Source organism: Mus musculus, chromosome 2, assembly GCF_000001635.26.
Source record: "Mus musculus strain C57BL/6J chromosome 2, GRCm38.p6 C57BL/6J".
Lineage (NCBI taxonomy): Eukaryota > Metazoa > Chordata > Mammalia > Rodentia > Muridae > Mus > Mus musculus.
Window position 1 is genome coordinate 153,174,100 of NC_000068.7, and position 12,936 is coordinate 153,187,035.

General features: G+C 44.5%; 1 protein-coding gene across 4 annotated transcripts in view; it reads left to right on the forward strand.

Moving 5' to 3' along the window:
• The window catches only part of Tm9sf4 (transmembrane 9 superfamily protein member 4), a 49,166-nt gene that overhangs the window by 12,799 nt on the left and 23,431 nt on the right, over positions 1–12,936 (forward strand). For 2 of the 4 annotated variants that reach the window (NM_133847.3, XM_006500477.2), the window contains exons 2-3: positions 4,790–4,903; positions 8,289–8,388. In NM_133847.3, coding sequence (NP_598608.2) covers positions 4,790–4,903; positions 8,289–8,388 — 214 coding nt within the window. Of the gene's footprint in view, positions 1–4,786; positions 4,904–8,288; positions 8,389–12,936 lie in introns of all 4 variants that reach the window. The other 2 variants (XM_006500476.3, XM_030252272.1) reach the window with 1 other exon arrangement.

A 12,936-nucleotide genomic window follows, 5' to 3' on the forward strand; every position in this document is an offset into this window, starting at 1 on the left:
ATATATATATATATATATATATACATATACATACATACACACACATATGTATGTATGTATGTATGTATGTATATGTATATCTAGTAGTCTGACTGCCCTCAACTTGTTAGTTATTCTAGTTCGTTATTGTATAGATTCCTTAGAGTGCTCTAGATGCAAGATCATATGATGTACAAATAAAAGCATTTGTCATTTTTTCCAATCTGGATGTGTTTAATTTTTAATTAATCTCTTTTATGCACTGATTTATATAATAGAATTGAATAGACATGGCAAACATATGTATCTTCTCTTTGTTCCTGCTCTTAGGGGAACTTGGCATTTAGTTTTTCCGCCATTCAGTGTAATCATTGCCTGTGGGTTTTCCTCTGGCTGGGGAAGTTCCTTCTTAGTTGTAGTGTAAGTTGCTTTGATGACTGTTGGGTTTTGCCAGTTGCCTTTTGTGTTGTTAGTTGTGCTGGAACATTTGTCCTCCTGCTGCTTCTGTGGTACACTGTTAACTGGCAAGCCTTCCTTGCATTCTTGGGATAAATCAAACACCACCACCTTATATAGGCTAGAGTGACCTCAAACTCATTCTCCTTCCCCAGCTGCCAGAATGCTGGGGCTGCCTCATACCTTCCAATGGATGTTTTCATGTGTAGCTAATTGCAGGGTATTTTCATCTGTGTTCATGTTAAAAGTATGGTTACTTTGTTTGGTTATGGTATATGCTTAAAACAAACAAAAAGACAGGGTCTCATTGTGTAACCCTGGCTGTCCTGGAACTTGCTTTGTAGACTAGGCTGGCCTCAAACTCAGAGATCCTCCTGCCTCTGCCTCCCCAGTGCTAGTATTAAAGGCATGCCCTACCACACTGAGTATACTCTGATTTTCTTTTTAAGTTAGTGATGTTGATACATAGAAAATAAGATGCTGGATGTGCGCATTTAATCCTAGCACTCGGAAGACAGAGACAGTGGAGCTCTGTGAGTTTGAGGCAGGTCTTATCTACAAAGCGAGTCCAGGTCAGCCAGGGCTGGTTACACTGAGAAACTCAGTCTTGAAGTATCATTTTGTGTTTTACTATTTGAACTGTCTTTTTCAGTGCTAGAGCCTTGTACTTGTTAGGCAAGCTCTAACCTTGAGCTACAGCCCAGCTGCCCTGGCTTTATTTTTAAACTATCAACTCCTTTAGTTTAAAATTATTTGCCCTTTATTATTTTGTAAGAAGTCTTGGTATATCAAGGAGTCCTTTGTCATGCTTATGATACTTTCGCTCAATTCGTCTTGTTCCTTTTTATAAAACTATGTATTCATGTGTATATGTCTATATGCATGTGTATATTTATTTATGTGTGTATCTATGTGAGTTTATGCACACCATATGTATGTAGATGCTTAGGAGGCCAGAGAGCATTGGATCCTCTGGAACTAGAGATAGACTGTTGTGAATTCCAAGTAATGCCACAGCTCCTACTCCTGACCCCCAGTTATGAGATGGGAATACAAGTTTCTACGTGAAAAGAACCTAGAACTGTGCCTGGCACATAATTGGCATTCAGTAAATGATACTAGTTTTTGCTACATCATACATTCTTATCATCTTGTATTAAAGCTCACCTGTCTCAGCAGGGTATACATACTCCATTACATTTGGGTTGCATGACCTGGAATAAGTTATTGTTTGAGGGAGGGGAGTGAGTTGAGATGGGATTTCATATAGCCCAGGCTGTCCTAGAACTCACTGTGTATTCAAGGATAACCGTGAACATTTATTTCTCTTGCCTCTTATCTCCCAGGTGCTAGGATTAGAGGCATGTGCCACCATACCAGGCTTTATGTGGTGCTGGGGGTCAAACCCAGGGCTTCGAGCATACTAAGGAAGCACTCCACACCAAACCACATCCATAGACCCCAAGTTATTTCATCTCTCTCGCACTAACTGGCAGTCCCTGCAAAAAGGGCAGAGGTGTACAAGTAGTTGTCATTGAGACCGAAACAAACGAGTGTGGGAGGTGTTAACACAAGGCTGCAGCTAGGTGACTGGACAAACGCTGCCAGCCTGTACAGGGCTGGCTGCTGGCTGTCGGTCGGTGACTCCTAGGTATTAGTGACTGGCTCCTGTTGGTTTTTAGTGTTGCCTTCCTGCCAGGACAAGTATGAATCTCACTGTTTATTTTGGGGTTTTGTTTGTTTGGGGAGGAGGAAGGGCCTCCTTGGTTTGAAACTTTGGAACCACCGTGTACTGAAGTCTTTGGAGATTTCCTTTTCAGTCCTCGGCAACCTGAGCTCCCAAGGGAGCCTTGAGCTGCCAGGGGCAGTGTTTCACAGTTAAGTCTGAAGGTTCTGTTTCTAAAGAGTAGAACTAAAGCAACTTCTTAGATTTAATTGGCTTGATAAACTCCAAAGATTGTAATTCACTGCCCCTGCTTCAAATCTTTTATCAGATAAGGCTAAAAGGTCTGGGCCAGGCTTCTAGAGGGAAAATTCAGAACACATCTTTATGTTAACCGGAATAGTGGTAGTGCCATATATGCTTGGGGCTGGAGAGGTGACTCAGTCAGTCAAATGCTTGCCATTCACAAGCATGAGGACCCTGAGTTCCATCCCCAGCACCCACATGAAAAGTGAGCAGGCACAGCAGTGCACACATACCTGAGCTAGTGTAGCTCAGTCCATGAGCTGTAGGTTCAGAGGGATCTTGTCTCAAAGAAAAGGTGGGGAACAATTGGGAAGACACTGGATGTTGCACATGTATACACGAGCATACATATGTGAACACACACACATTATTCAAAAGAATAGTTGGGACTAGAGAGATAGCTCAGCAGTTAGCTCTTCAAGAAGACTGGTTTATTTCCTAGCATTGACATAGTGATCCACAACTCCATTTCCAGGGGATCTGACACTTTCTTCTGGCCTCCAATGTCACTAGGCACACATGGTATACAAAAATATATACAGGAAAACACCCATATTATAAGAATAAAGAGTAGTGACTTAGAGGTCAACAAAGCAGTTGTGGGTACATATTGATTTGAACCCCACTTCTACCACATGAATTTCTTGGCATAAACGAGGACACAGCAATGTTGATTGGCCAGAACTGCGTAGCTGAAGAGTAGGAGTCAATGCCCCACCCATATTTTAGGGCCCCAGATTTAATACTTTCTTTGCATATGACAGCCACCTTCCTGTTGATCGTCAGGGTACACTTTTAAGGCTGGCCAGAGAGAGTTAGAGGCCTGTACTTCCCATCCTCCCAGGAGTAGTTCACCCTGAATGTTAGGTTGTCCTGCATGTTAGCCTTTGGCAGCTTGTGAAAGTGTACACTCTGACTCAGCAGACCCAGCACATAATAACCTGAGTGAGTGTCTGTGCTACTAACAAGCTTCCAGAAAATGCTGTTGCTGCCGCTGCTCTTCACAAATTTCACCTTGACTTGTGAGCACATAGAGACCCTCTAAACATACTGAAACTAGGACACTGACTTCCAGAGAGTCAGGATGATCCACAATCTAGATGAAGCACGAGTCCAGTTCAGTCTACATAGTAAGTTCCAGGCCAGCCAGAGTTACTCAGTAAGACCCTGTTCCAGAATACAAACAATGGCCACAATAGTAACCTGGATGAGACTTCAGCATTGATAGAATGTTTTGTTTTGTTTGGGATCAGGGGACAGGGCTGAGACAGGGTTTTTCTATATGTTCCTGGGCTTTCTTGGATCCTATACAGATCAGACTGGTTTTGAATTCACAAAGATTGCCTGGCTCAGGGCTGGAGAGATGGCTCAGAGGTTAAGAGCACTGTCTGCTCTTCCAGAGGTCCTAAGTTCAATTCCCAGCAACCACATGGTGGCTCACAACCATCTGTAATGGAATCTGATGCCCTCTTCTGGTGTGTCTGAGGACAGCTACAGTGTACTCATATAAATAAATCTTTAAAAAATCAAATAGTAATAAAAAAAAAGATTGCCTGGCTCTTGCTCTTGAATGCTAGGATTAAAGCCATGCGCCACCACATCCCCACCCCACCCCCAGTCTCATGCAGTTCAGGCTGTCCCTGGAACTTGGGATCTTCCTGCCTCTAATTGCTAAATATTACTATGATTGTAGATGTGCATTATCACACCTGGATAAGTGTTTTCCTAAATTGATGTCAATATATAATTCTATAGAAACATTAGAAAGAACAGGCACACAGAAGAAGGAAAACCTATCACTCAATCCATTTAACATTCTAGTAAATGCCCTTCCTTGTACATTCTTGTAGAGTAGCCATACCTTAGCACTCACATAGTGGCTCACAACTGTTAGTAACGCCATTTCCAGGGGATCCGACTCTTTCTTAACATGTCTTCAGGGGTGGGAGAGATAGTTCAGTAGTTAAGAAGGCTCTTCCAGAGGATTTTAAAATAAAAACAAAGAAAAACTTAGGAATAGAATTGTTGGGAACTCTGGGAAAGAGGTGGCATCCAGAAATGTTCCAGTTTGTAATCTGCCCACTATATGAGAACATAGAGTGGTATTCTCACATCTCAGACTGGCAGTAGTGCTGTGACATCTCTTACTTCCAGAGAGTAACTGTTTGAATGAACCATCTTGTTGCCCGTTTCTGGAAGTGCAGAGTCTTGTGCCTTGTAGCATTCTGGGAAGCCATTTGGGAGGCAATCACACAAGGACCTCAGGCTTCCCAGAAAAGAGGTAACACTGGCCAGTGCAAACAGATTTGGAAGTTCCCACTTGATCCGCCCTGCAGGAAATTTTACTTCTTTCCCCATTCCAACTGCAGTCTCTCTTCCCAGCAGATTTGGTGGCCAAGGTTCCTGCTGCTTCTCTGTCTAACATGTAAAGGAAGCACCTTCTATGTCCCTGGAGTCGCGCCAATCAATTTCCACCAAAACGACCCAGTAGAGATCAAGGTGAGTGAGTGTTTGGATCTCAGGAGCACCTGTGCCTAGCACCCTGCCTGGAGGACTGTCTGAGCTGTTTGTGTCCGTCATGGAGTTGTAGAGAAAACAGACAAGGCCAGCTCCCTGGGAAAAAGAGGCTTGACTCCATACTGCATAGCTGGCTGCCTCTTCGTTGCTTCTTCCGGGTCTCTGTCCCCTCGCTCTCACTGTTGGTTTGGATGAAGTGTGTCTCATGCTGCCCCACCCATCTGTATGGTACTCCACTTGCTTTCTTCTGTGCTTTCTCTGCCTCCCTCTCACCTCCTCCCTCCTCCTTTCAGTACTAGCTTTCTGAGTAACACAGCAGCTGTTCAAATGTTGGTGTAGCTCTCTTCCTTACTGCTTGCAGGAGAAACATTAAAGTGGCATTTCCTGAGGGTTATTACATGCCATGCATTGGGCTCTGCTTAGCTCAACTAGAACCCTCTGAGGGAAATTCGTTTCACAGATTTTCTGTGTATTTCACAGATATGGAAACTAATGCAGCAGAGAAGCAATCCAACTGCCATATGCAGAGAAATGCAAACACTGACACTAAGTGAGACACAGGAAGTGACTGCATGGCACCATGTCAGTCTAAGGTCAGCACTTCACTCTGGGGCCCTCGGGAAACTTTGGCTATTAGAGCTTTTGGAATGCCAGCTTTCCCACTGCCATGCCTTTCTCTCACTTTTGACCTTTGTCCACAGCCCAGAACGAAGCTTATGGTTTAGCTCTGCCAAAGTGCAGTGAGAGAGGACACCCCTGGCAGGAGGGAGAACACTAAGGTGGAATGTACCGCTTTGTAACGTGGGAGGGTGGTCATGCCGCTACCCCACTCCCAGCGTCCAGAGAAAGAGTGCCAGAAAACAAGAATCAACAACAGTGAATTTGGAGGCAAATTTTCCTTCTGTAATTTATAACTTGTTTTGGTTGATTTGGTTTGGTTTTATGACAGGGTCTCATATAGCTTAGGTTGGCCTTCAACATTGGATAGCTGAGGATGGTTTGAACTTCTCATCTTTCTCTAAGTTCTGGGATTATAGTCTGCCACGACACCAGTTTCTATAACACACATTATCCAAGTTCTTACTGTCTTGAGGCAGGCATCCCAAAAGCTCTGAAGCCTGGGGCTCCCTGGGGACTCTGGAGTCAGGCGCTGACTCAGGGCAGACATGCTGCTTACTTGCTTCATGCAGCTCCCTTAGGGGCAGTATGTTGGCATTTTTCTGCACGTGGTTATGGGATATGATATATTCCAGACCCAGCTAGAGATGGGATACAACCCTGTGTCATGTATACCACATGCTTGGTATAGGTTTAATGCCCTCAAGTTTCTATTTCCATAGTAAGAGTTTTAAGTAAGGGTTGTAGACCTATTCTAGAATTTAAAAATTATTTATACTTTTTAAATGTATGTCTGTGTGTGTGTGTGTGTGTGTGTATTTGAATATTTATATTTTTAAATGTTATATGAGGAATAGCAGAAATTCCTTAAGTAGTAAAAATAATTTCCCTCATATTTGAAGGTTTTTGTTTGCTTGTTTTGTTTCTCAAGACAGGGTTTCTCTGTGTAACCCTGGCTGTCCTGGAACTCACTCTGTAGACCAGGCTGGCCTCAAACTCAGAGATTCACCTTTCTCTGCCTTCTGAGTGCTGGGATTAAAGGTATGTGCCGCCACCACCCAGCTTTAAAGTTTTTTTCTTGCCACATTTAGTGTCTTTATATCTGCATGCATATGAGTGGGTGTGGGTACATGCCACAGCACACGTGTGGAGGTCAGAGGACAACTGGAGGAGTTGTTCCTCCCATTCTGCCATGTGGGTCTGTGGGACAGGAGCTCAGATTGTCAGGCTTGCAGAAAGTCCCTTTATCTATCTAGCCATCTCAGGGGCCCTAAAGTTTGTTTTTTGTTTTTGTTTTACAGTATTTTCATTAGTTCTGTTTTATCCATGATTTAATAGTTTCCTATTTTTGTTTGTTAGAGACAGGCTGTCATGTAGTCTAGCTCAAGCTTATTAGGTAGCCAAAGATGATCTTGAACTTTCTTTACAGTTGTACTTGTTATTATGTATGTGCACATACAGTAATTTATATGGGGGTGAGGCTGGACCACAGCAGGGATGTAGAGGTCGGCCACAGTATAACTTTGTGCAGTTGTTTTTCCCCTTCCAACTTTACCTGTGTTCTGTGGCTCAAACTTGGATTACCAGGCTTGTGAGGCCCCTGTATCCACGAAGCTCTGGATTATGATCCCTTCCGCCACTCTACCTAGCTTGTAGCTAAGAATAACCTTGAACTTCTGATCCTCCTGGGTGCCAGTATTACAGGCCTGTGCCACAGGCCTATATGTATGATGCTTGATAAAACCTGTGGCTTTGCATATGCTAGTCAGACACCTTGCCAACTCAGCAACACCCCTAGATTGTTTCTCCGTCTCTTATTCCTGTCTTTATTTCCCTCCTCTTCCCTCATTCCTCCCTCACTCCCTTCTTTTCTTTATTTTCCTCTCACTCCTTTTCTGTTCTTTCTTGATCTTCCTCTGTAACTTGAGTTCACTATCCTCCTGTCTCAGTCTTGAGTTTCACATTATAGAGGACTTAAATTTTTTTATGCTTTCCTCTATGCTCATTTAACAAACATTAAATAAACACCTACTATGCTGTGCTCTAAGTGGGAAAAATGATTTTTAAAGCCCTAGGAAAGACCAGGGGTAGTGGCTCACAGTGGTATCAAGAACACTGAGTATTGTGAATTGAAGGGCAGCCTGAGCTACAGAATAAGACACCATCTCAAAGAAGAAAAAGAGAGAAAGAAATTGAAACTTAGTATACAGCAATTGCATTGTTATGTGACATACTATGAAGGAAGCTAAGAGGGTTGAAATAGAATGGTGGGAGTTCATTTAGATACAGTGGTTGGGAAAGGCTTATGGGCAAGAGGATTTCAGCTGAGACCTAGATAGAAGAAAGCTGCAGAGGAGAGCAGAGAGGGTACCAGGTAAAAGTCTGAGACAAGAGAGTTGTAGGTTCAAAAGGACAGAGGCAAAAGAGCTACCATAACACAGACCCCTGTGTTTCTAACGCCTCCCGCAGAGGGCAGCTATTTAACTGAAGTTAAAATTCAGTGAATATTGGCTCTCCCTGTGGCTTTAAACTAATTATATCATGCTGTCTACAACAAAGTTCAAAATTGTGGGCAAAAGAAGAATTGCATTCCTGACTGCCCACAATTCCTGTCTCCTGCCACAAATGTAGCTTGCTTATTGGATGTAGTGCTAAGTGTGCTGGAGACGTGTAAGTGCCAAGGGGAACTCTTGCAGCAGCCTTCTTGTTTCTGGTGGGTTGGGGCTAACAGTCTCTCTCCGTCCTGCAGGCTGTGAAGCTTACCAGCTCTCGGACCCAGCTTCCTTACGAGTACTACTCATTGCCCTTCTGCCAGCCCATCAAGATAACCTACAAGGCAGAGAACCTGGGTAAGCCTCCCCTGCTGCTCCAGCCTGCCTCACAGGGAGCCTGGCGTGGCTTTCATACTGCTGGTGGCGGCTGCCCTTACCTAGGGCTTGCTGTGTGCTGCACACTTTTTTTTTTTTTTTAAAGATGTATTTTATTTATATGAGTGCACTGAACCACCATGTGGTTGCTGGGAATTGAACTCAGGACCTCTGGAAGAGCAGTCAGTGCTCTTAACTACTGAGCCATCTCTCCAGCCCTGCTGGACACTTTTGTTCAGAGTTTATGTGCATGTTACCTTATTGGCTCATAATGGTCCTGCAGAGGTAGTGATTTTAAGTGTATGCATATCATTTTGTCAATTGACTTGCCTTTGGTTATGTTGTTAGGTAATAGCTAACCTGAGCTTTAACAGTTTCCAGAGCTAGAGCACTCAGCTTCTAACCATAGCGGTTCTCCCTTAGTCTCCTGATAACCCTTTCTTTTCTAGTGCCTTCTGTTACTTGCTCAGCCCCCATCCTGCTTTTGGTATAGGCCAGAGGTTGACATCAGGTATCTTCCTGGGTTGTTCTCCATAATATTTATTTAGGCATGGTCTCTTGCTTGAACCTAAAGCTCACTGATTTGCCTAGTCTAGCTATCCAGGTTGCCCTGTCTCTGTCCCAGTGGTAAGATCACAGGCAGGCTCCCACATGCACCCAGTGTTTCCATGGATGCTGAGAAATGGAACTCATGCTTATGTGGCAGGCACTTTCCCCACTGAACCGTCTCCTCAGATGATTTCTCTACCTGTAATAAAGATTGGTGTAAATATAGTACTTGTCTATGAAATTCTAAGAAAAGAAGAGAAGAGAAGAGAAGAGAAGAGAAGAGAAGAGAAGAGAAGAGAAGAGAAGAGAAGAGAAGAGAAGAGAAGAGGCCAGACAGTGGTGGCACACACCTTTAATCCCACCATGAGGCAGGTGGATCTTTGAGTTCAAGGTCAAACTGGTCTACTGATCAAATTTCAGGACAGCCAGGGCTACACAGAGAAACTCTGTCTCAAAAAAACAAAAAAAGAAGAGTGATTACCTCTGCCAGCAAAGACAGTGACATTTTTGGAAAGCTGAGCAGGACTTACTCAGAAAGAATATGAAATGCCCTGTACAGTGTCTCTCACAAGTTGTCTGTAAAAGGTAGCTATGATTCTAGGTTAACTCTTCTTCAATTGGAACGATCTCTTCAGGGCAGTTAGTTATTCGTGCTTCCTCTCTGCCTGTCTCTGCATTATGTCCTGGAGAAGCAAGCATACAGATGCTCCTGGAACCTTAAGGACTTGAGCAGATTTTCCTCAGATGTCTTCGGAAAGAAGACACTGCTTCTTTCTGGGGTTTGGTGGCTGAACTTAACATTGTTTAAAGGTCTGTTTTATTTGTGCGTGTGTGCGTGCTCGTGTGTGTGTGTGTGTGTGTGTGTGTGTGTGTGTGTGTGTGTGTGTGTGCCCGCGAGCGCACTCAAGAATGAGTACACTTGGAGGCCAAAAGAGATCTCTCAGCTGTCGTTATAAGCACACCTGGCTTGTTAGGAGGGTATTTGAGATATGAAGCCCAAGTCTCATGATTGTACAGAAAGCAGCAAGTACTGTTTTCTGCAGAGCCAACTCTTCAGTCCCTCTTTATGGTTTTTTGAGACAAGATCTCCCCCTTCCAAGCTGGCTTGAAATCTGCTGTGTTGTTCATTGGCCAGACTGTCCTTGAACCTGTGAACCCTCTGCTTCAGCCTTCTGAGTACTGGGATCTGAGTTCAGTCCTCATGATTGTGCTACTGTTGTTAACTGCTGAGATGTGGGGTGCCTGCCACCAGGAACGTGCAGGGGATCAAACCTGTGGTCTTGGGTTGCTGGGCAATTGTTCTACACTGGCCTACTGGGAAATTGGTTCTCTTTAAAAGTTGCTGTATTAGCATATGTTAGTTAGTCACATCATGACTCTGGCTCATCCTTAAGAGGAGGTGACATAGGCCCACAACTTGAGAGCTCAACAAAAAGGCTTGAGCTTGGGAGTCTGAAACCAACATGGGTACATAGTGTCTCCAATGAAAAAGAAGGAGGCTTAGCCTGGCATGATGGCCCATGCCTTTAGCAGCAGCACTCCAAAGGCAGAGACAAGTGGATCTCTAGGAGCTCAAGGTCAGCCAAGAAGTCAGAGTGAGACCCTTTCTCTCAAGGAGAGAAAGCGGGAGAGACAGAGCAATGAGCCATGCTGGACCAGGATATCTTCTTTTTCTTCCTTTCTATTTTTGGTGATTTTTCAGGACAGAGTTTTTCTGTGTAGCCCTGGCTGTCCTGCTGGAACTCACTTGTAGACCAGGCTAACCTTGAATTCAGAGATTTGACTGTCTCTGCCTCCCCAGTGTTGGGGTTAAAAGTACCATCAGCTGACACCATCTTTCATAACTCTGTTTAACATCCAGACTTTAGGAATGACAACCTTACTTGCGGTTTCTCCTCTCTTGGAATCAGCTCCTTATTGATCTGCAAAGAAATGGGCAGCAGGACATGGTGTAAGGAAAGAGCTTACCCAGGGGGTCGTGGCAAGCTACTGTCTCTCTAGTTGTGGTTGTCTAGAAAATGCTATTTCAGCCGCAAGCTGTGCTGATGTCTTGTTGATGTCCTCACTGTCCATTCACAATTGATCCTAGACTTGCAGGCTCATGTGCACTGTCAGGCATCTGATATCAGCTGAGGGTTAGAGTCCTTCACCCTCCTCACTCTCTTCCTTTTCCTCTCCTGGATGGCCTATTCTAGACTCAAGACATCACCTACTAGAGCTGCTCCCTTGCATGGCTACATGCTGCCTCTAATGTGGTAGTTGGTGGTTCTGCCACTTTGTACTTAACCTACCAACAAATCATAGCATCCAACTGCCTGACCTTTTCTCTCGACAACTCACAGAACTTGATCATGAAAACCTAAGCATCTTCCCAGCATGCACCACTCCTTCCTCTTGCTCTTGAATCTATGCTGTGATGGCAACTTCCTCACAGACTCTCTTTCTGTGTTTCTTCTCACTTACTTCAGGACTGGTACCATCACTCCAGCCAGCTTCTTATATCCTTCCCAGAAGAGCAGTCAGAGTGATCTTTCCATAACTCCAGATGGGTAATGTCTTCTCTATCCCTGTTGGAACTCCTCATGAATTTTTTCACTTTCTGGGCAAAGATCATGTGTGTGGTCCACCCTAAGGCCAGTCTCAATCCATCTCTTACCTATCTCCCCAGCTTACCCAGGTCACTCGCAAGCACTCTCCTTTGCCACCTCACCATACAGGTAATCTCAAAGTTGCCACCCAAGTAGCCTTTGTTGACCCTGTCAGCCTAGAGTTTGCCCACTCCTCTGTACAGAGACAGCACTATTTAGTGGACAGAACATTCTGATTCAAGGCTGCCTGCTATTGCACCCTGCATGACATTTATAAGCTTAGTCCTGGGACATTACTTCACTGACCTTCTATTTCCTCTTCCAGAAAATGAGATAGCGGTTGTATTCTCCTTATAGATAGACTGAGAACTGAGGGATTAATCCACTCACAGGCACAGAGTAGGCAGGCAACAAGAACACCATTTGCATTATTGGCTTCACCTCTGCAGCCAGGCTGGCCTTCTACCAAGACCTTTGTATCTCTGTGCAGCTCTTCTATGTCAATGACGTTACTTTGCAGTGTGTTAATATGTGTGGGTTTGACTCCCCTACTGTCAGGGAGCTCTCTGAGCCAAAACTTACTACTTAATGTGCTGGCACCCCATGCCAATTTCCCACGAGTAACCTGATGCCAAATGTTATACTCATAGGCACTGAGCAGCTGGGAAGCATCAACCAACCCAACTGTGTTTTCACTCTGAGCTGCTCATTAGTTCGACAGCAATGATATGAAACTGGGGCAGGCTGAAGGAGACACACCAGGACAACAGGGCAGGCAGGACTGCCTCCTCCACATGTACTTGGCCCAACATATGCCAGTGGATCTACTTGATAGGCTCAGACTGCCTTATCTACTCTCTTACTCATTCATTCACCAGTACATACTGGGAACTGGCTAGGTGCCAGGCCTGAAGATACAATGTTGAATAGACACATTTGTGGAACTTATGACTCCAAGTTCTAGTGTGAAAACAGACTGATCAAATAATCAGCAAAGTGAAAATGTACTGTGAAACTGTTGTGATGGGGAATTCTGAACTAGTAGTACTTGAAGTGGCAACAAAATGAGGGGCAGTGTTAACCAGGCAGAGAGATGGAGATCAGTTTAGATAGAGACCGAAATCTGCTTGGGGATGGTGGCTTTGAGATTACCTGTGCAGTGGCCAGAGTTCTTTCGAGTGACCTGGGTGACTTGTAGAGATAGGGAAGAGATGGGTTGGGGCTGGCCTTTGGGTGGACCGCATACAACTTGATCTTGGTCCAAAGAGCAAAGAAGTTCATGAGGGGTTCCAATGGGGATGGGGAAGACTTTACCTGTCTGCACTTACAGGGTCAGGAAGGATTATCCAAAGAAAGGGAGAAAGCAGCCAGGCTTGAAGCCAGGAGCACAGGG